Source organism: Saimiri boliviensis, chromosome 19, assembly GCF_048565385.1.
Source record: "Saimiri boliviensis isolate mSaiBol1 chromosome 19, mSaiBol1.pri, whole genome shotgun sequence".
In the NCBI taxonomy this organism is placed as follows: domain Eukaryota; kingdom Metazoa; phylum Chordata; class Mammalia; order Primates; family Cebidae; genus Saimiri; species Saimiri boliviensis.
The window spans coordinates 15,177,090-15,201,289 of record NC_133467.1 but is presented as its reverse complement, the minus strand read 5'-3'; the positions used below and the strand labels follow the sequence as shown (position 1 = coordinate 15,201,289).

Genomic DNA, 24,200 nt, shown 5'->3' with positions numbered 1-24,200 from the left:
TTGGCACAACAGAAAAGTGGTCTCTCTGACCTTCTCCTGCCCTTCTCCTCTGAAGAAGACCATAAAAAAATTCTCTGATCTTCTTCTGTGAAGTAGGTCATAAGCTCCTCATTCTAGAGTTACCCTCCTGTTACACAGAGGAAAGGACTGTTCTTATCTCTGAAGACACACGGGCAGTGAGAAGCATCTGACCAAACAAGCCTTGATAATTGGCCCACTTTATGACCATTAGGTCATTCTCCCTTTGTTCGATCAGACTTCCACAGACTGTCCACTCTCCATCAAACCTAACCATAAAAATACACAAGTTTCCCTGTTTATCTGGGTCTTTATTTCTGAAGGCTCCATGTCCCATAAAACTTGAATTTGAAAGTTCTTTTCATTAATCTGTCCTTTGCAGTACTGGTCTCAGCCAGGAACCTAGCAATGGATGAGGAATAGATACTACTTTTCTCCCAGTACGTCTACTGCTAAGTGATGGGTCCATAATCAACTTGTTTCGGTATCCAAGTATCATTTACTCACCTGTAATTCAAGTGTATTAGAACACATGACTTCTACAGTCTCTTCCAGTTCTAAATTTTTATACCTATGTTTCTCTAGCTACCAAAATCAAAAATTTTATCTTATAAAAACTAACACCCTCATACAGATACTCACGCTCAGGAAAAAGAAAATCAAACCAGCAGGAGATTCAGAGAAATTCATCCACCCACCTCAGCCTCCCAAAGTGCTGGGATTACAGGCTTGAGCCACCGCGCCCAGCGAGAAATTCAGAGATTCAAAAAAATGACCCAAAATGGCAAGCTCTTAAACCACAGCAAAGATTTCAAGTAATTAAAAACATGTTTTTTATTTTTGTTTTTAGAGGCAGAGTCTCACTCTGTCACTCAGAGTGGAGTGCAGTGGCATAATCGCACCTCACCATAACCTCGAGCTCCTGGGCTCAAGCAATCCTCCCACCTCAGCCTCCCTAGTAGCTACGACTACAGGCACACACTATCACAGCCAGCTAACTTTTATTTTTAAAGACGAGGGTCTTGATATGTTGCCCAGGGTGGTCTCAAACTCCTGCCTCAAGCAATCTTCCCCTTCATCCTCCCAAAGCATTATAACTACAGGCACGAGCCACTGTGCCAGGCCAGAAATATGTTAAAAGCCAATACTTTAAATGAGGAAAATATGACTTTAAAAAGCAGCTGGCCGGGCGCGGTGGCTCAAGCCTGTAATCCCAGCACTTTGGGAGGCCGAGGCGGGTGGATCACGAGGTTGAGAGATCGGGACCAACCTGGTCGACATGGTGAAACCCCGTCTCTACTAAAAATACAAAAAATTGGCTGGGCATGGTGGCGCGTGCCTGTAGTCCCAGCTACTCAGGAGGCTGAGGCAGGAGAATTGCCTGAACCCAGGAGGCGGAGGTTGCGGTGAGCCGAGATTGCGCCATTGCACTCCAGCCTGGGTAACAAGAGCGAAACTCCGTCTCAAAAAAAAAAAAAAAAAAAAAAAAAACATCTGGGCGAGGTGGCTCATGTCTGTAATCCCAGCACTTTGGGAGGCCAAGGTGGGCAGATCACCTGAGGTCAGGAGTTCGAGACCAGCCTGGCCAACATGGTGAAAACCCTCCTCTACCAAAAATATGAAAATTAGCTAAGCATGATGGTGCATGCCTGTAATCCTAACTACATGTGAGACCAAGTCAGGAGAATGGCTTGAACACAGGAGGCAGGGGTTGCAGTGAGCTGAGATCCCGCCACTACACTGCAGCCTAGGTGACAGAGCGAGATTCCATCTCAAAGAAAAAAAAAACTTTAAGAGGAAATTTTTATTTTTATTATTATTACTATTTTTTCTTTTTTCTTTTTGAGACAGAGTCTTGGTCTGTCGCCAGGCGCCAGGCTGGAGTGCAGTGGCACAATATCGGCTCACCGCAACATCCACCTCCCGGTTTCAACCAATTCTCCTGCCTCAGCCTCCTGAGTAGCTAGGACTACAGGCGCACGCCACCATGCCCAGCTAGTTTTTCTATTTTTAGTAGAGACAGGGTTTCAACATGTTGGCCAGGATGGTCTCGATCTCTTGCCCTTGTGATCCACCCACCTCGGCCTCCCAGAGTGCTGGGACTACAAGCGTGAGCCACCGCGCCCAGCCAAGAGGAAATTTTTAAAGAATAATAAAAATATTTCATATACTGCCAGGAAGAATAAATATTTAAATATAAACATATGAGCATAACCTTAGACTTGAGAATATTCAAGCTTGGAAGCTTGAAAAATTATTTGCTCAGAGCTGATGCCACCTTAATCACCACAGCATATAGACAAGATGACACTTCTCTTTAAAGACAATAATTTCAGGAAACAGAAGACTTGAAACACAATTAGGTCAAAGAACTTATAAAAGCATTAGAATTTTTCCAAAAAGCAGGGTTAATTAAAGAACAAAAGAAAACAGAAAACAAAACATACAGTGATAAAGATGGAATTTCATAAATCAGTCTTAGACTTAAAAGTGCAAGTAGGCTGGACCTAGTGGCTCACATCTGTTATTCCAGCACTTTGGGAAGCTGAGACAGGAGGACTGCTTCAAGCCCAGGAGTTTGAGACAACCAGCCTGGGCAACAAAGAAGATGCAACCCCTAAAAAAATTTTTTTTTAATTTAGCCAGATGGAGTGGTATGTGCCTGCAGTCCCAGCTACTACTCAGGAGGCTGAGGTGGGAGGATCACTTGAGCCTAGGAGGTCAAGGCTGCAGTGAGCCTGTACCACTGCACTCCAGCCTGAGCAACAGAGTGAGATCCTGTCTCAAAAATAAAAATAAAATTTTTTTAAGTGCAATTAAGTTAAAAATATAGTAATCAAAGGAAAAACATATACTGGAGAATAAAACCAAATTTAGGCCAGGCATGACGGCTCATGCCTGGAATCCTAGCACTTTGTAAGGCCGAGGCAAGTGGATCACTCAAGGTCAGAAGTTCAAGACCAACTTGGTCAACACTGCTGCAGTGAGCCAAGATCGAGCCACTACACTCCAGCCTGGGTGACGGAGGGAGATTCCCTATCAAAAATAATAATAATAATAAAAATAACTGTTGGGCCGGGCGCGGTGGCTCAAGCCTGTAATCCCAGCACTCTGGGAGGCTGAGGCGGGTGGATCACGAGGTCAAGAGATCGAGACCATCCTGGTCAACATGGTGAAACCCCGTCTCTACTAAAAATACAAAAAATTAGCTGGGCATGGTGGCGCGTGCCTGTAATCCCAGCTACTCAGGAGGCTGAGGCAGGAGAATTGCTTGAACCCAGGAGGCGGAGGTTGCGGTGAGCCGAGATCGCGCCATTGCACTCCAGCCTGGGCAACAAGAGTGAAACACTCCGTCTCAAAAAAAAAAAAAAAAAAAAAAAAAAAACTGTTTACCAATCAATAACTGCAAAGAAAACTCAGATTCATTCAAAGCACCTCCGTGGAATAAAAATTTCACTATAACATGTTAGGTACAATATAGTTGACCGTATAATGAAGAAGATACTCTCTCCCTATCTCACGCTGCTATGACGAAATACCAGAGACTGCATCATTTCGAAAAAGGCTTAATTGACTCCCAGTTGTACATGGCTGGGGGAGGTCTCAGCAAACATAATCGTGGCGAAAGGCACCCCTTCACAGGACAGCAGGAGAAAGAATAAGAGCTGAGTGAAGGGGGAAGCTCCTTATAAAACTCAGACCTCGAGAGAACTATCAGGAGAACAGCAGGGGAGAAACTGTCCCATGATTCAATTATCTCCACCTGGTCCCACCACTGACACGTGGGGATTATTACAATTCAAGGCAAGATCGGGATGGGAACACAGAGCCAAACCCTATCCTTCTACTTGCTGAATATATAAATTCATTTAAATACTGAGTGCCTGGCACCATTAAAGGCATAAGGACCACAGAGGTGAACAAGACCAAGTTCCTGCTCTTACACGGCTTACCACCTAAAGCAGCACTGTCCATCAGAAATACAATGCAAAGCTGGTCAGGCATGGTGGCTCATGCTTGTAATCCCAGCACTTTGGGAGACTGAGGCAGGCAAATCACCTGAGGTTAGGAGTTTGAGAACCAGCCTGACCAACATGGAGAAACTCCATCTCTACTAAAAATATAAAATTACCCAGGCATAGTGGGGAATGCCTGTAATCCCAGCTACTGGGGAAGCAGGAGAACCACTTGATCCTGGAAGGCGGAGGCTGCAGTAAGCCAAGATCACACCATTGCACTGCAGCCTGGGCAACAAGAACGAAACTCTATCTCAAAAAACACCACCACCACCACAAAATACAATGCAAGTTACAAATGCCATTCTACTTTTTCTAGTAACTATGTCAAAAATTTAATTCAGGAAATTAATTTTAATACATTTTATTTAGTCTGATATATCCAAAATATTTAAAACATGCAATCAATATAAAAAATTAATGCAGTACTTTATATTCATTTTTTCCATACTGAGTTTTTGAAACACAGTGTTTCAAAACTAGCTTATTTGTATTTATCTATTCTTAAATAGACAGGGTCTCACTATATAGCCCAGACTGGACTCAAACTCCTGGACTCAAGTGATCCTTCCACCTCAGCCTTCCAAACTGCTTGGATTACAGGCATGAGCCACCATTCCCGGCCAATACTTCTCAATTCGAACAAAGGACATTTGAAGTGCTCAACAACCACAGTGGCTACTAGCTGCCATCCTGGACAGTACCAATATAGGGAGGAAATGGATGGGTGCTAATTTCTTTTTTTCCATTTTAAACCTTGTCATATTCTTTGACTTGTTAAACTGCCTGCATGCATTAATGTGATCAAAATAACTAAAAAGAGTCCAAGCGTGATGGCTCACACCTGTAATCCCAGCACCTTGGGAGGCTACAGGCAGGAGGACTGCTCAAGTCCAGGAGGCTGCAGTGAGCTGTGGTCACGCTACTGCACTCCAGCCTGGATAACAAAGACCCTATCTCTTTAAAAAAATAAAAATAAAAAATAAAAAATAAAACTTTCTAGAAATAGCAGTTTTAAGAAAATAAAAATATCAGTAGAAAATTATTAGATGCAGTACACATAAGGCAACCAAACCTAGACTCAAGATGGGACATACAAAATCAAGGCTTCCTATATATTGGCAATAAGCATTTAGGAAAGATTATACTTAGAACAAAAATCATAAAATGCTCACTAATAAACCTACCAAGTAATGTCCAAAAACAAAATGAAGAAAATGAAAATTATTTTACTGAGGGGCAAAAAAGACTGCCTAGACTGGCAAAGGGATGTTATATTCTTGGACATAAGAATACAATAATGCAACAATGTCAAGTCACCCCCAAATTAACTTACAATTTGTTATGACCATCAAAATCTCATCAAAATTTCTAAATCTTAACAACATAATCCTAAAGATCTTTGGAAGACACAAGATGCAACATCTAAATAAAATCTTAAGAATAACATAATGATTGGGGAGCTAACCAGATATAAATATACACTACGCAAGCTTATAATAATTAAAATAAGGCCGGGTGCAGTGGCTCAAGCCTGTAATCCCAGCACTTTGGGAGGCTGAGGCGGGTGGATCACGAGGTCAAGAGATCGAGACCATCCTGGTCAACATGGTGAAACCTCGTCTCTACTAAAAATACAAAAATTAGCTGGGCATGGTGGCGCACACCTGTAGTCCCAGCTTCTCGGGAGGCTGAGGCAGGAGAATTGCTTGAACCCAGGAGGGAGAGGTTGCGGTGAGCTGAGATTGCGCCATTGCACTCCAGCCTGGGTAACAAGAGCGAAAATCCATCTCAAAAAAAAAAAAAAAGACCTACATATATGAGGATTTAGGATGAGATAAATATGGCTCTTCAAATCAGTGGAGAATTGCTGGACTATGTACTAATTAGTGCAATCGAAAAACATTAAGTTGGTTCCAAGCTCATATATATACAGACCCTTCGGATAGATTCAAATTGGAAATATAAAGAAAAAACACAAGGAAAGATGGAGGAGCTTTATTTAAATAATCTTACAAACAAGTATTCATCAATAAGAAAGTAGTTAAATACATGGCTAGAGCATGGAACACTATAAAGCTGTCAAAAAGGATGAGAAATCTATAAATACTGGCTTAGAAAGACCTTCCAGACATATTAGATACACATACACACCCCGAAATTGGGGGGCTGGGTGTGGTGGCTCACACCCGTAATCCCAGCACTTTGGGAGGCCAAGGTGGGTGGATTGTCTGAGGTCAGGAATTTGAGACCAGCCTGGCTGATAAGGTGAAACCCTGTCTCTACCAAAAATACAAAAATAAGCCAGGTGTGGTGGCATGCCCCTGTAGTTCCAAGCTACTCGGGAGGCTGAGCCAGGAAAATCACTTGAACCCTGGAGGCACAGGTTGCAGTGAGCTGAGATCGCACCACTGCACTCCACCCTCGGTGCCAGAACAAGACTCTATCTCCAAAAAAAAAAAAAAAAAAAAAAGAAAAAGAAATTGGGGAGAAAATTCACACAGGATAATGCCATTTATGAAATGGCAAGAGAAATATATATATATGTATATATTAATATATATGTAAATACATCCAAAGTTCTGAAGAGGCTGGGTGTGGAAAACACCTATTGAACCACAAACAGCAGTTTCTTCTTAATAAGGGTTACGTATTGTGCCAACAATGTCAAATGGGACTCTCTTATCTCATCTATATGCTTCTGTATTATTTTTTTAATCTTAGGATACCTTTGTATATTTTTATGCAATTGAAAAATGGCCAGGCGCTGTGGCTCACACCTGTAATCCCAAGCACTTTGGAAGACAAAGGCGAGTGGATCGCTTGAGGCCAGGAGTTTGAAACCAGTTTGGCCAACACGGCGTAACCCTGTCTCTACTAAAAATACAAAAATGAGCCAAGCGTAATAGCACATGCCTGTAATCCCAGCTACTCAAGAGACAGAGGTTGCAGTGAGCTGAGTAACGCCACTGCATTCCAGCCTGGGCAACAGAGCTAGACTCTGCCTTAAAAAAAAAAAAAAAAAAAGATAAATTTCAAAATGAGTAAAAGAAAGCTACTACTGTAACAAAAACCTTCATGTATCAACCTTTATTATAAGGAACAGATGAGTGATACAAACTGTGCTTGTTAGTCTTGTCAGCTTTTTTTAATGTTTTCTTAGTAATCACCTAGAAACAATGCTAAGTGGCAATCTTCAGTCCTAACTCAGTACTGTTATTTTAATTTGCTGGCATTAGCACACAGAAAGAAACATGTCAACAAAATTGCATGTGTACATATTATATGTTACATTAAACTCCAGAACATTTTCTTTGAGTTGTCCACATGAAGTGAAAGGTTTCCGAACACCACTTCTAGAAAGCAAACCCAGGAATACAAATGGTTTGGGCCTGCCGAGCTTTAGTGTTCTGCTGGATCAAAAGTCAATAGTGGCAGAGTTCACTATGGAGAAGCCGGCGGTCACACCACTGCAGAACCAGCACATTTACACTAACGAGCAAAGTGGAGGAAAAAGCCCAGTGTTGTTTTTATATTTTTAAGCAACTAAATTTAAATCCTGGATAGCATTATATTTAATGTGTGTTTATCCATGCATTTATTTGAGTGAATTTCATTTGAAAATACTGACAAAATTTTCTAATTAGCATAATGACAACAAATTTACATACTGAAATTATGCACTCAATCCCTAAGGCAATGATTGGTAACCAAGAGTTTTTGTACAAAATATCTTCACAAACACAGACACACAGATCTCTTTTTAGTTGTTCCCTAAGGATGTTCACCAACATCTATTTGATCAGCAACATTCTTCTAGATAGCAGTTCTGTCTAAATTGTAACTAAAAATTCTCTAGAGCCATCAACATAGGTAATTAGTACACAATAAATGAATAAATAAATTTAGAAAGTGCTCTGGAATGTTAAGTTAAATTTTTAAAAAAATTCTCCTGCCGTATTACCTGGGGGAAAAGGTCTTTGTAAGTTGCATACTGCAATAATAAGCTAAATACATCATGTGGTTACATAGTTTTTTTTTCTTTTCTTTTTTGAGACAGTCTCACTCTGTCCCCCCAGACTGGAGTGCAGAGGCACAATCTCGGCTCACTGCAAGCTCCGCATCCTGTATTCTGCCTCAGCCTCCCCAAAAGCTGCCTCAGCTTCCCCAGTGTGCGCCACCACATCCAGCTAATTTTTGTATTTTTAGTAGAGACAGGTTTTCACTATATTGACCAGGCTGGTCTAGAACTCCTTGATGATCCTCCCACCTCAGCCTCCCATACTGCTCAGATTATAGGTGTGAGCCACTTCACCCAGCTAGTTACACAGATTGTAATATAAGATCACTGGAGGCCAAGCACAGTGGTTCATGCCTGTAATCCCAACACTTTGGAAGGCCGAGGTGGGTGGATCATTTGAGGTCTCTACTAAAAACACAAAAATTAGCTGGGCATAGTGGCATGTGCCTGTAATTCCAGCTACGTGGTAGGCTGACGTAGAAGAATCACTTAAACCCAGAAGGCTGAGGTTGCAGTGAGCCAAGATCGCACCACTGGCCTCCGGCCTGGACAAGAGAGTGAGACTCCATCTCAAAAAAAAAAAATGGCCAGGCACGGTGGCTCATACCTGTAATTCCAACACTTTGGGAGGCAAAGGTGGGCAGATAACAAGGTCAGCAGTTCAAGACCATCCTGACCAACATGGTAAAATCCCAGCTCTACTAAAAATAAAAAGATTAGCTGGGTGTGGTGGCACACGCCTATAATCCCAGTACTCAGCAGGCTGAGGCAGGAGAATTGCTTGAACCCGGGAGGTGGAGGTTGCAGTGAGCCAAGATCACACCAGTACATTCCAGTCTGGGCAACAGAGTGAAACTCTGTCTCAAAAAAGAAATATTAGTAATACTAAGCCTAAAGATTAAAACAGTAGTTCAACATTACCGTGAGATTCCAAAGGGTATGGTAAATGCCTACCTCTTCTTCATTAGACCATCATATATATATCTCAGACTCAATCCATAGTCACATACTATACAAATCTAAACCTGGCCTACCACTCTGAAAACCTCACCACTGGTCAAAAGAGACAGGGTAAAAAATGCCAAAAAATCTTTGTATATATACACATACATATGTATAAGTACATACATACATATTCCAAAAGGTCACTAGGCACCAGGACATACCAAAACTATAGAATCACAAACAGACATCCCATCTTCTTCGGTCTCTCATCTTTTCTAATTTGGACAACTAGAGTTTTACGAGTTTCAAATGAAAAAATAGATATTCAGTACTTAGGACATGCCTGGCACACAGCCCTCAATAAATGGCAATTATGTCATTACTCAATTCTTCCAGGAACTGAAGCCCAACCTGCTCAAGAATGAGTCAGCAGAATACGTTTCCTACCTCCTCCTTCCCTGATAACTCCAGATTCTTTCAAAATTGTGTCTCTCAAGAGACTTCCAATGTATGAACTTTGAGAAATAAACCACCAAAAAAAGGGTATAAGACTGTGGTGACTTGCATGTGGACACTACCAGGCTAGGAACAAAGGAACTTCTGAACTAGTTTTGAAGAGAATTAGTACATTACATCCTGTTTTCTGACAGTCATATAATCACCTCTGACCAAGTACTCTTTTTTTTTTAGATGGAGTCTTGCTCTGTCACCCAGGCTGGAGTACAGTGGCGCGATCTCAACTCACTGCAACCTCCACCTCCTGGGTTTAAGCAATTATCCTGTCTTAGCCTCCAGAGTAGCTGGGACTGCAAGTGCTCACCACCACTCCCAGCTAATTTTTGTATTTTTAGTAGAGATGGGATTTCACCATGTTAGCCAGGATGGTCTCAATCTCCTGATCCTGTGATCTGCCCGCCTTGGCCTCCCAAAGTATTGGGATTACAGGAGTAAACCAGCACGTCCAGCCAAGTACTCTTCTTAATCTCACATGACCAAGGGTTTCTCAAAGCACGGCCCTCAACCAGCAGCACCAGTAACACCTGAAAATTTGTCAGAAATGCAAATTCTTGAGCTCCTCCTCAGCCTTGAATCAGAAACTTTGGAGGTGGGACTCAGCAATCTGCTTTAACAAGCCCTTCATACTCAAGATTCCCAACTGTTCTATATGATTTGAAGTAGCTACATATTTACCTAATCCAGAAGACATATGTTAACATTGAAAAGGTTCTCAAGTATTTTGAAATCTCTGTATGTGTAGTGCCACACAGAGAAAAAGCCCATTTGACTCACAACTTCAAGAAGATAATCGTAGGCCGGGCGCGGTGGCTCAAGCCTGTAATCCCAGCACTTTGGGAGGCCGAGGCGGGTGGATCACGAGGTCAAGAGATCGAGACCATCCTGGTCAACATGGTGAAACCCCATCTCTACTAAAAATACAAAAAACTAGCTGGGCGTGGTGGCGCATGCCTGTAATCCCAGCTACTTAGGAGGCTGAGGCAGGAGAATTGCCTGAGCCCAGGAGGCGGAGGTTGCAGTGAGCCAAGATCGCGCCATTGCACTCCAGCCTGGGTAACAAGAGCAAAACTCCGTCTCAAAAAAAAAAAGAAGAAGATAATCGTACTAAACAAGTTTTTTTTTTTTTTTCCCCCGAGACAGGGTCTCTCTCTGTCACCCAGGCTGGAGTGCAGTGGTATGATTATGGCTCACTGCAGCCTCAACCTCCTGGGTTCAAGTGATCCTCTCACCCTAGCCTCCCAAGTAGCTGGGACTACAGGTGTGCACCACCATGCCTAGCTAGTTTTTGTATTTTTTGTAGAGACAGGGTTTCATCATGTTGCCCGAGCTGGTCTTGAACTCCTGAGCTAAATCAATCCATCTCCCAAGACCTCCCAAAGTGCTGGGATTACAGGTATGGGCCACCATGCCTGGCCTAAACAAGCTTTTAAGAAGGAACTTTACAGCCGGGCACGGTGGCTCACACCTGTAATCCCAGCACTTTGGGAGGCCGAAGCGGGTGGATCACGAGGTCAAGAGATCGAGACCATCCTGGTCATCATGGTGAAACCCCGTCTCTACTAAAAATACAAAAAATTAGCTGGGCATGGTGGCATGTGCCTGTAATCCCAGCTACTCAGGAGGCTGAGGCAGGAGAATTGCCTGAACCCAGGAGGCGGAGGTTGCGGTGAGCCAGGATCACGCCATTGCACTCCAGCCTGGGTAACAAGAGCAAAACTCCGTCTCAAAAAAAAAAAAAAAAAAGAAGGAACTTTACATCCAGAGGTAAAAATAACACAGGAAAGAAAAAAAAAGTCTTAAAGTATGTCAGATAAAGAAGATTACAATAAAGTCATTTCAAAAAGTAATTAAATATTAACCAGCAAACAAATGTGCCAACTTAGAATGAAGTCTCCATCAACTTTAAATTTGCATTGGCCAGTGTTTCTGGTTCAAGTTCTTTGATAGAAGAAGAAGATGTCTGCAAGAACCATGCACAACACATACTGACACCCAGCCCCTAAGACAAAAACAAATGATCTAGGGAGGATATCACTTACCTTCCAAGGAAGGTAAACCTAAAGTGATTTCAGATTCTCCTGTGATTTCAGATCCCCAAAATTCCTTTACCTTTTCTAATAAGAGGAGCTTAATAAAAAGAGAAAATAAATAAATATAAGTGCTAAGGCAATTCTACGCTTTGGCATGCCATTGCAATCATAATAGCAGTGCTTCAGTTTACAAAACATTTTCACATACAACTCATATACTCTTCACAATCATCTTGAGGTAAATGAAGACAATAAAAGTGACACTTATTGAGCACCACAGTGCCCGGCACTTCCTTAAGAGTCTCGTACAATTTTATCATTCAATTCTTTCAACAACCTGTTGTGAGGTATAAACCATGTACTAATGTCAAACACAAAGCAGGATTTACATGCAATTCTAACTGATTTTAAAACCCATATTCTCTAAATCTCTACACTCTGGCAAGACTTGGACACAAAACTATCAGTCCCAGCTCTATCATTTAACAGTTATGTGACCTCAGGAAGTCACTTGATTTTCTAAACTCTTCACCTACGAAATGGGAAGATTAATACCTGCTTCACCTATTTTAGAGTAGTTGTAAAGGTCAAATGAGATGAAAGACATAAAAGGTCTTCAAAAGCTCTAAAAACGACACAAATAGTATCCTCATCATTCCCTGTTTTGAAAGATAGAGTGAAGTAAAGAGGAATAAAAACATACAATGGTGGTGGGATGCTGGTTTTTCTTGTTTGGTTTTTGTTTTCTTTTTAAAGCAGATAAAGCACCAGCTGCCTGCCACTTGTGAGCTCAAGTGTGTGGGGCACAGCAGAGTGTCCTCTTCTTTAGGAGGTGGTCGCATTGTCAGGAAAATCCACTACCAAGGAAGAAATCACCAAACCATGTCTTTTTTTTCTGTTTTTGTAGTAGTTCACAGCAAATCTTGAGTGTTTTGACTAAAGCATGGAATACAAGAAACAAACTTTGGCTATTGCTTTAATCTCTTCTGAAATTCTACAGTTGTGTTTTATAAGCAGTATATAGCAGGATTTTAAGCCGATCTGAAAGTCTGCTTTTTAGTAGCATTATTTTGATAACTACATACTGCTGAACGTTCAACTGGTGAAACTGAAGACCCTTTCACTAAGAAGGAATCAGTCAAGGAGAACTTGCAAGTTTCCAAGCTGCTGTGGATGGCGCTGGCTCTCCCGACCGCCCTTCCCAGCAGGATATCGATCACTGAGATCTCTCACATGGGGTCTCCTGCTGCTGCCACTCCTGATTCTCCTCCTGATGTGCTATCTCAGCCTTTCCCACTACAATGTGAGAGAACGCATAGACTGGATGTACCTTTACAAGTATAAGCCAATTTACAGCGAGACTTTCACTTCACACTTTGAGAGCATTCAAACCGCTCTCACCAAAATCCAATTCTGGTTATCCTAGTGACCTCCCACACCTTAGGTGTGAAAGTTAGATGGGCCATCAACGTTACTTGGGGTGAAAAAAAGTCTTGATGGGGATGTGAGGTTCTTAAATATTTCTTATTAGGTCAACAGGCTAAAAGACAAACTGTTCACTGTCAGAGGATTAACATCTTCTTGGCAGGGCGCAATGGCTCACGCCTGTAATCCCAACACTTTGGGAGGCTGAGGCGGGCAGATCATGAGGTCAGGAGATTGAGACCATCCTGGCTAACACGATGAAACCCTGCCTCTACTAAAAATACAAAAAATTAGCCAGATGTGGTGACACATGCCTGTAGTCCCAGCTGCTCAGGAGGCTGAGGCAGAAGAATCACTTGAACCCAGAAAGTGAAGGTTGCAATGAGCCAAGACTGCGCCACTGCACCCAAGCCCAGGCAACAGAGACTACACCTCAAAAAAAAAAAAAAAAAGGCCGGGCGCGGTGGCTCAAGCCTGTAATCCCAGCACTTTGGGAGGCCGAGGCGGGTGGATCACGAGGTCGAGAGATCGAGACCATCCTGGTCAACGTGGTGAAACCCCGTCTCTACTAAAAATACAAAAAATTAGCTGGGCATGGTGGTGCGTGCTTGTGATCCCAGCTACTCAGGAGGCTGAGGCAGGAGAATTGCCTGAACCCAGGAGGCAGAGGTTGCGGTGAGCCGAGATCGAGCCATTGCACTCCAGCCTGGGTAACAAGAGCGAAACTCCGTCTCAAAAAAAAAAAAAAAAAAAAAACAAAAAAAAAAAAAAAAAACTTCTTTATGGTGATGTAATCCAGTAAGATTTGTCAGACACATAAGATAACCTGACCTTGAAAACTGGCTGGGTACAGTGGCTCACATCTGTAGCCCCGGCACGTTGGGAGGCCAAGGCAGGTGAACTGCTTGAGGCCAGGAGTTCAAGACCAGCCTGGCCAAAATGGTCGTCTATATTGAAAATACAAAAATTAGCTGGGCATGATGATGTGTGCCTGTAATCCCAGCTACGTGGAAGGCTGAGGCACAAGATTTACCTGAGCCCAGGAGGTGGAGGCTGCAGTGAGCAGAGATCGCACCTCTGCACTCCAGCCTGGGTGACAGAGCAAGACTCCATCTCAAACAAACAAAAACAACCTATTATGGCACTGAGGTGGGTAACTGAGTTATGCCTCATTGCCAACTACATCATGAAGACAGACATTTACGTTTTCATCAATACTGGCAATTTACTGTAGTATCTTTTAAACTTAAACCACTTAGAGAAGTTTTTCACAGGTTATCCTCTAATGGATAAATATTCCCATAGAGGATTTTACCAAAAGACTCCATATATTTCATACCAGCAGTATCCTTTCAAGGTGTTTCCTCCCTACTCCAGTGGGTTGGGTTATATAATGTCCAGAGATTTGATGCCCAGGATGCATGAAATGATGGGTCACATAAAACCCATGATGTTTACGTCAGGATGTTTGAATTTATTACAAGTGGATATTCATATTCCAGAAGACACAAATCTTTTCTTTTTATATAGAATCCATTCAGATGTCTGTCAATTTGGATGTGTGACTGCAGCCCACGGCTTTTCTTCCAAGGAGATGATCACTTTTTAGCAGATTATGCTAAGGAACATCACATGCCATTAACTTCACATTCTATCGAAACCCTAGAAGGACAGGATATTTTGCGGAAAAAGTGAAAGTTCATACCATGAAAATTATTGGGAAGGTCAGTGTGCCAGCTTACACTTAACTGGAACTCTTTTTTTTTTTAAGAACAAGTCTCCCTCTGTCCCCCAGGCTGGAGTGCAGTGGTGCGATCTCGGCTCACTGCAACCTCCGCTTCCTGGGTTCAAGTGATTCTCCTGCCTCAACCTCCTGATTAGCTGGGATTACAGGCACCCACCACCATGCCTGCCTAATTTTTTATTTTTATTTTTTGGAGAAGGAGTCTTGCACTGTTGCCATGGTGGAGTGCAGTGACGCGATCTTGGCTCACTGCAACCTCTGCCTCCCGGGTTCAAGCGATTCTCCTGCCTCAGCCTCCTGAGTAGCTAGGGCTACAGGCGTGCACCACCACAGCCAGCTAATTTTTGTATTTTTAGTAGAGATGGGGTTTCAGCATGTTGGCCAGGATCTCCTGACCTCATGATCTGCCCACCTAGGCCTCCGAAAGTACTGACAGGCGTGAGCCTTCCGAAGTGCTCACAGGTGTGAGCCACCACACTCAGCCTGAAACTCATGAAGAACCCACAGACTGGTTAAACCTTATGATTTATTGTGACAAAAATCAAAAATGATATTCAGAGGAACTGAATACCTTTAAAACAACAACAACAGGCCGGGCGCGGTGGCTCAAGCCTGTAATCCCAGCACTTTGGGAGGCCGAGGCGGGTGGATCACGAGGTCAAGAGATCGAGACCATCCTGGTCAACATGGTGAAACCCCGTCTCTACTAAAAATACAAAAAATTAGCTGGGCATGGTGGCGCGTGCCTGTAATCCCAGCTACTCAGGAGGCTGAGGAAGGAGAAATGCTTGAATCCAGGAGGCGGAGGTTGTGGTGAGCCGAGATCGTGCCATTGCACTCCAGCCTGGGTAACAAGAGCAAAACTCCGTCTCAAAAAAAAAAAAAGAAAAAAAAAAAGAGAAAAACAACAACAACAACAACAACAACAACAACAACAAAAAGCGCAGTGGCTCACACCTGTAATCCCAGCACTATGGGAGGCCCAGGTGGGCGGATATCGTTTGAAGCCAGGAGTTCCAGATAAGCCTGACCAACAAGGTGAAGACCCATCTCTACTAAGATATAAAAATTAGCCAGGCATGGTAGCGGGTGCCTGTAATCCCAGTTTCTCAGGAGGCTAAGGCAGGAAAATCCCTTGAATCTAGGAGGCAGAGGTTGTAGTGAGCCAAGATCTTGCCACTGCACTACAGGCTGGGAGACAAAACAAGATTCCCTCTCAGAAACAAGCAAAAAAAAAAGTCTAGATGCAGAGGCTCAGGCCTTTAATCCTGGCATTTTGGGAGAATCGCTTGAGCCCAAGAATTCAAGACCAGCCTAGGCAGTAAAGCAAGACCCCATCTCTACAGAAAAATTTAAGTATTAGCCAGGTGTGGTGGCATGCACTTACAGTCCCAGGTACCCAGGAGGCTGAGTCAGGGATGGCTTCAGCCAAGAGTTTGAGCTGCAGTGAGCTATCATCATGCCACAGCACTCCAGCCTGGGCAATAGAGCAAGACCCTGTCTCAAAACAAAACAAACAAAAAAACCCCAAGTAAATAAACTATTAAGTAAAGCAGACTAAAGACTCTTAAGGAGAAACTTCAGACTTCAGCACTTTACTTGGAATTTTACTGCCAAGCAGGCTGTGATAACAGAATCTGTACCACAACTTATTTTATCACTTTGCTAAAAATAGGGACCTCACTAACACATCTATGACTTATACAGATTTGGAGGTTAATAAAAATCTAACAGCTGACTTACTTTTAAAAGTTTAGTCTGCAGGACTGGAGCACAAGAAAAAAAGGAAAATAAATAAATTTTTTTTTAAAGCTTAGTTCTGCTATTAAGTCACCATAATTAAAATTCCCTTGCAACAGCCTTCCTGTCCTTTCCATAGTATCATTTTCAACCTGAGGTGCCGACAGCCTTCATTCTGCAAAATTAAAACACGGGCTGGGAGTGGTAGCTCACACCTGTAATCCTAGCACTTTGGGAGGGTGAGGCCGGTGGATCACCTGAGATCAGGAGTTAAAGACCAGCCTGAACAATATGGCGAAACCCCATCTCTAAAAAAAAAAAAATTAAAACATGAACTACTGGCCAGGGGTGGTGGCTCAGATCTGTAATCCCAGGATTTTGAGAAACTAAGGCAGGCAGATCACTTGAGCCCAAGAGTTCAAAACCAGCATGGGCAACATGGCAAAACTCTGTCTCAAAAAAAAAAAAAAAAAAAAGAGAAAGGCATGGTGGCATGCACCTGTAGTCCCAGGTATTCAGGAGGCTAAGAGGTGGATCACTTAAGCCTGGGAGGTCAAGGCTGCAGTGAGCCATGATCTTGCCACTGCACTCCAGCCTGGGCAACAGAGACACTGCCTCACAAAAACAGAAAACAAAAATAAAGCCCTACAGATCCAATATAAATAAATCAAGTCACTTAACATAATGAATTTAAGGAAACTTTTTTATTATTCCCAACTTCATAATTTTTAATTTTTCTATTTATATATTTATTTATGTGTGTGTGTGTGTGTGTATTTTTTGAGATGGAATCTCACTCTGTTGCCAAGCCGTGATTTTGGCTCACTGCAACCTCCACCTCCCAGGTTCAAGTATTTCTCCTGCCTCAGCCTCCTGAGTAGCACGGATTACAAGCACCCACAACCACGCCTGGCTAGTTTTTTTTTTTTGAGATGAAGTCTTGCTCTGTCGCCAGGCTGGAGTGCAGTGGTGCAATCTCGGCTCACTGCAACCTCTGCCTCCCAGGTTCAAGCCATTCTCCTGCCTCAGCCTACTGAGTAGCTGGGATAACAGGTGCATACCACCACACCCAGCTAATTTTTGTATTTTTAGTAGAGACAGGGTTTCACCATGTGGGCCAGGATGGTCTCCATCGCCTGACCTCGTGATCCGCCCGCCCTGGCCTCCCAAAGGCCTGGGATTACAGGTGTGAGCCACCGTGCCCAGCCTAATTTTTATATTTTAGTAGAGAAGAGGCTTCACCATGTTGGTCAGGCTGATCTGGGACTCCTGAACTCGTGATCCACCCAGCTTGGCCTCCTAAAGTGCTGGGATTACAGGTATGAGCCATCACACCCAGCCCAAAGGTTAATTTTTTTTTTTTTTTTTTTTTTTTTGAGATGAAGTCTCACTCTGTCTTCCAGACTGGAATGAAGTGATACAATCTCTACCTCCTGGGTTGAAGCAATTCTCCTGCCTCCGCCTCCTGAGTAGCTGGGATTACAGATGCCCAGCACCACACCTGGATAATTTTTGTATTTTTTTTTTTTTTTTTTTTTAGTAGAGACGGGGTTTCACCAAGTTGGCCAGGCTAGTCTTGAACTCCAGACCTCAGGTAATCTGCCCACTTGGGCCTCCCAAAGTGCTGCGATTAACAGGTGTGAGCCACCACACGTGGCCTAAGATTAATTTTTAATAGAATTTTTTTTTTTTTTTGAGACAGAGTTTCGCTCTTGTTACCCAGGCTGGAGTGCAATGGCACGATCTCGGCTCACCGCAACCTCTGCCTCCTGGGTTCAGGCATTTCTCCTGCCTCAGCCTCCTGAGTAGCTGGGATTATAGGCACGCGCCACCATGCCCAGCTGATTTTTTGTATTTTTAGTAGAGATGGGGTTTCACCATGTTGACCACGTTGGTCTCAATCTCTTGACCTCGTGATCCACCGGCCTCGGCCTCCCAAAGTGCTGGGATTACAGGCTTGAGCCACCGCGCCCGGCCCCTTTAATAGAATTTTTATAAAATGAGAGAGGGAAGCTGAAGTAGATCATGTTGAAAGGTATGTGAGATATTTAAAAGACAAGTAAGTATTCAACCCTAAAATATTAGTCACAAAACATCACCTCACCAAAAAAGTTCAACAGCAGAGCTTGCCCGTTGCAGTGGCTCACACCTATCTATAATTCCAGCATTTTGGGAGGCTGAGGCAGGGGATCATTTCAGCCTAGGAGTTTGAGAGCAGCCTGAGCAACATAGTATGATCTCCATCTCTACCAAAAAAAAAAAGAAAAAAAAAATATATATATATATTACCCAGGTATGGTGGTGTGTGCCTATAGTCCTGGAGTTTAAGGCTGCGGTGATCTACGATCGCAGCACTGCAGTCCAGCCTGGGTGGGAGAGCAAGACCTTTCTCTAAAATAAAACATAAAATAAAAGTCTTTAAAAAAAAAAATAGCAGAGCCAGGCGCGGTGGCTCACGCCTGTAATCCCAGCACTTTGGGAGGCTGAGGAGGGTGGATCACAAGGTCAAGAGATCGAGAGCATCCTGGTCAACATGGTGAAACCCTGTCTCTACTAAAAATACAAAAAATCAGCTAGGCATGGTGGTGCATGCCTGTAATCCCAGCTACTCAGGAGGCTGAGGCAGGAGAATTGCCTGAACCCAGGAGGCGGAGGTTGCGGTGAGCCGAGATCGCGCCATTGCACTCCAGCCTGGGTAACAAGAGCGAAACTCCGTCTCAAAAAAAAAAAAAAAAAAAAAAAAAAAAAAATAGCAGAGCTCAGAAGAGTCACACAGTACTCACTCCTTTCATACCAAAAATAGTTCTATTATTTTTGTTCCTTCTAAATTACATTCACAAAAATCACTTCTGGCAAGGCAAATTATTACCACAGCTTACCAACATATTATTAACAATGAAAAATGACCATTTTAGCTAAAAAAAAAGAAAAGTCCTAGACTCTGATAAACTACTTCCATAATGTATATACCTTTTTACTTATTAACTAAATACAGTATGTGACTTACATCAAAACCTACATTTAAACCTAAGAGGCTAACAGAACTAACGTTCACATATGAAATTATGTGCTAATATCTCAAAATTGCAAACTCAAGACAGTAATTTGTACACTAGATTCAAGTATCTATATTTACCATGTAAATGTCAAATGATACATCCACTGAGAAGCTTCTGAATCTAATTCATTCATTCATTCAACTCACAATCTATCACATTTTTAAGTATCATCCTCAACTAGGGACAATTCTGCCCCCTAGGAGATTTAACAATGCCTGGAGACATTTTTATTTGTAACAAGTAAGGGGCAAAAAGAAGGTGCTACTGGTATCTAGTGGGTAGAGTCCTAGGACGCTGCTAAACACCCTACAACGCACCGGACAGCCCCCAATAACAGAGAATCAGCCAGCCCAAAATGTCTATACCACCAAGGTTAAGCAACTACGATCTACAGAAAAAAAGTTTTTAAACCCACCTGTCTAAAAAACAGTACTCACTTCACCTTTGTTTCCTATATTATTTGCTAATTCCTCTCATTTCACTAGTATTTGGTAAATAAACTTGCCCTGTTCCCGTTTTTTCAATCAGCTTCTAACTTCCAAACTTGTCAATTGAATCATCATCATTCCAGTTAGCCAACTTCAAAATCCTGTTGTCATCTTCAAATTATCCCTATTTTTAATATTAACAGTAGTATTAGTAATGGCAGCAGCTGACACACATTTAGGTTACACTATGTGCCAGGCACTTTTATTTAATACTAGGTATTATTATTATTACTGAGACAGAGTTTTGCTCTTGTTGCCCAGTCTAGAGTGCAATGGCGTAATCTCAGCTCACTGCAACCTCTGCCTCCTGAGTTCAAGCGATTCTCCTTCCTCAGCCTCCCCAGGAACTGGGATTACAGGAATGTGCCACCACGCCCAGCTAATTTTGTATTTTTGGTAGAGATGGGGTTTTTCCACATTGGTTAGGCTGGTCTCAAACTACTGACCTCAGGTGATCCACCTGCCTCAGCCTCCCAAAGTGCTGGGATTACAGGCGTGAGCCACCAAGCCCGGCAATACTAGGTATTATTATTATTATCACCACTTTACAAATGAACAGTCCAAGGCACAGAAAAGTTAAATAACTTGCCCCAGGTCACAAAGTTCATAAGCAGCAGAGCAAGGTTTCAAATCCAGGAAAAATGAGTCAGAGTTCATTCCCTTAACAAATACTCCAAAGTGATCTCTCCTTTCATCGTCTATCAAATTATAAAGCCCTGTAAGTCCCAAAGGGCAGGGACTCTGTTATGTTTACAGCAACATCCCACAACCTAGTACATAATAGGTGCTCAAAAAAAACCCTTGTTTGTTGAATGAATGAAAAGCCCCTTGAAATTACTCCTCCTATTGGCACTGCCACCACTCAAGGCCAGTTACTACTGAAAAAACAGTGCCAATAGGAGGAGTAATTTCAAGCATATAAAACGAGAACTTCGATTTAAAATAGCCAATCAAGTAAAAGGATATAAACTTCTCTGCGAGATTTTTCCATAACCCAGTCCCATGCAGCCTATCAAAATTTTCTTTCTACTGCGTCCGTAAACCCAAAAAGTATCTTAGAGATCATCTAGGTCAACCTCCTCACTTTACAGATAAAGAAATCCAAAAATGGTGACTAAAATCACCCAGCCAGGTAGAGCCAGAAACAGAACTGGACTCTTCCCATTTTTGCTATAGGATCTTTTTTTTTTCCAACTCATAATGACACTTCATTTCTGACAGACGTCTCCTCACTATCCTATCAACAAATTATGTCTATTCCCATTGTACCTGCTCAAGTTGTTTCTCCTGCCCAGCCTGTTCTCTTTTTCCCTTTCCATAGATCCAGATCCTCAAAATGTCTTCCTATTCCATTCTTCATGACTTCTTCTTTCTTGGAAAACCTTATATACTGAATAGGATAGTAGAGGAAGAGGTTCACCCATCTGCTAGGCCAAGTTTAATGCATAGTAACACTTCCCACAAAGCGAAGCTTACTTGATTTCTTCCCTATAAACCATTAATCCATTCTTCCCTCTTTTGCTCTATGAAGTGATTTTAATAAAGATTAACTCAGCTATCACCTTCATATAGCATTCATATATAACTGAAAGAGACTCTCAAGCACATATTTAAAAGAAGACAGGGCCGGGTACGGTGGCTCACGTCTATAATCCCAGCACTTTGGGAGGCCGAGGTGGGTGGATCACGAGGTCAAGAGATCGAGACCATCCTGGTCAACAAGGTGAAACCCCGTCTCTACTAAAAATACAAAAATTAGCTGGGCATGGTGGCGCGTGCCTGTAGTCCCAGCTACTCGGGAGGCTAAAGCAGGAGAATTACTCGAACCCAGGAGGCGGAGGTTGCGATGAGCTGAGATCGCACCATTGCACTCCAGCCTGGGTAACAAGAGCAAAACTCCGTCTCAAAAAAAAAAAAAAAAGTAGACATATGGCCAGGTGTGGTTGCTCATGCCTGTAATTCCAACACACTGGGAGGCCGACAAAAGTGGATCACGAGGTCAGGCATTGGAGACCAGCCTGGCCAACAAAGTGAAGCCCCATCTATACTAAAAATACAAAAAATTAGCCAGAGTGGTGGTGGACACCCGTAATCCCAGCTACTCAGAGGCTGAGACAAGAGAATCGCTTGAATCTGGGAGGCAGAGGTTACAGTGAACCAAGATTGTGTCACTGTGCTCCAGCCGGGCAACAGTGTGAAACTCCATTTCAAAAAAAACAAAAAAATAGGCCAGGTGCTGTGGCTCACGCCTGTAATCCTAACACTTTGGGAGGCCGAGGTGGGTGGAATACCTGAGGTCAGGAGTTCAAGATCAGCCTGGCCATCATGGTGAAACCCCACCTTAAAAACAAAACAAAAAAAAAAAAAAAAAAAGGAGACATGTAAAATGTAATGGTCCAGAATCACCTGTATCTCCTCCATTAAGAAACAACTCAGCTTAAGGCCGGGCGCGGTGGCTCAAGCCTGTAATCCCAGCACTTTGGGAGGCCGAGGCGGGTGGATCACGAGGTCAAGAGATCGAGACCATCCTGGTCAACATGGTGAAACCCCGTCTCTACTAAAAATGCAAAAAAATTAGCTGGGCGTGGTGGTGCGTGACTGTAATCCCAGCTACTCAGGAGGCTGAGGCAGGACAAATGCCTGAACCCAGGAGGCGGAGGTTGCGGTGAGCCGAGATCGCGCCATTGCACTCCAACCTGGGCAACAAGAGCGAAACTACGTCTCAAAAAAAAAAAAACGAGATCAAAATAATAGGTTTTCAGACTACATGGAGCATACATACATGTATGCATGTATATGGGCACGCGGGTACACGCACGCGCACACACAGTACAAAGGAAAACTTGTTCATATCCTGACTGAAGTACTAACCATGCCCACCAACCTCTAGCCCCTGCCAGCAATCTCAGAATTGTGTGTCCCACTCAGAAGCATAGTACAGAGGCTGTGGCAAAACCTTTCGTTTCTAGTAAAAACGAAATACAAAACAAAACAAACCACAAAAGCATGTCAAAAGTGATGAGATGCTACCTTCATCTTTCCTACAGAAAGACATTTCAGCGCACTGTCCACAGTTCACTATCCTGACACTGCTCATCACCTGACTTAAACATATACCCTTACACGCCACAATCTCCTGAAATTCAGTTCCCATTTCCCAATCCCTTAGGATACAACTCATGTCCTCTTCACTAACAACCGGTTTATGCTCCCACCTCTGGGACTGGGCTCACACCGCCCTTCATCCTTCCTTCCCCTGAAGCTGCTATTCACTCTCCTTCTCCAGCCGCACAGTCCCATCTCAGAGTAGAGGACCATCCAGGGTCCCCAAGCCCACGTCTCTTCCCTTCTCCGCCCCCGGGAGCTGCCAGCCAGGCTGAAGACGCGAGGGGGGAGGGGTGTGACTCGCCTCCCAGGACTGGACCAGATGGCAGCGGATTCCGCCCCCACTCTCAGGCACCCTCCACCCCCCGACCCCCAGGGCAGCCCGTCCGCCACCCACCCTGCCCAGACCCCCGGCCTCCCGCTCGCCCTCACGCCGGCTCCCGGACACACTCACCATGCTGGGTGAAGATATTGAAGCCGGTCTCTGCGGTGCGCCCCGCCGGGTCCCGCCTGCGGCTGGAGGGCCTGGCTGCACTGCTGCCCCGGAACCCGCGGGGCTGAGGCTGCTGGAGCCCGGGAGCCTCCCCGACGCGGCCCACCTGCTGCCCCATCCCTGCGCTCGCGTACTCCCGCGCCCCAGCCGACCCCTGGTCACATTCCTCCCCGGCTCCGGCCTCGGGTTCCTGGCGCTGCTCCGGCCTCGCCCTCCCAGCCCAGGCCCTGGCCCTGAGCGGCTGGGCCGCTGGCGGCTCGACACCCGGACTCTTCACGGCAGCAGCCGCGCTGCCTCCAGGCGACTCACAGATTCTCCTTTTCCCTCCTCCTCCCGCCGCTCCGCGCCCCCAACGCCGCCGCCGCCATCTTTAAACCACCGAGCGCTGGGAAAGCGTGGGACAGAGCGTCTCCCGCCCCCCGCCCGCCAGTCACCTCCGCCGCTGGGAAGGAGGGCTTCCCGGCTGCCGCCCCGCCCCGCCCCGCCGCGCCGCCGCCCCCTCCTCCTCGCAGGGTGGGTCCCCCGGTGCGCACCTCATTTGTCGGCCACCGCTGCTTCAGGTCTTTCGTCCTCCGCGTCCCGTAGCCGCACCTCGGCATC

The 24,200-nt window shown here is 44.1% G+C and overlaps 1 protein-coding gene and 1 pseudogene across 4 annotated transcripts in view; one reads left to right on the top strand and one right to left on the bottom strand.

The window, feature by feature from the left end:
* Positions 1–23,968, bottom strand: part of ABL2 (ABL proto-oncogene 2, non-receptor tyrosine kinase) — a 131,458-nt gene extending 107,490 nt beyond the window's left edge. For all 4 annotated transcript variants that reach the window (XM_039459934.2, XM_039459935.2, XM_003925331.4 and 1 more), the window contains exon 1: positions 23,562–23,968. In XM_039459934.2, the coding sequence (XP_039315868.2) occupies positions 23,562–23,718 (157 nt within the window). In that variant the 5' untranslated portion in view covers positions 23,719–23,968. The remainder of the gene's footprint in view (positions 1–23,561) is intronic.
* On the top strand, positions 12,720–14,613 carry LOC101048826 (UDP-GalNAc:beta-1,3-N-acetylgalactosaminyltransferase 1-like; annotated as a pseudogene).
* Positions 23,969–24,200: the final 232 nt, after the last annotated feature.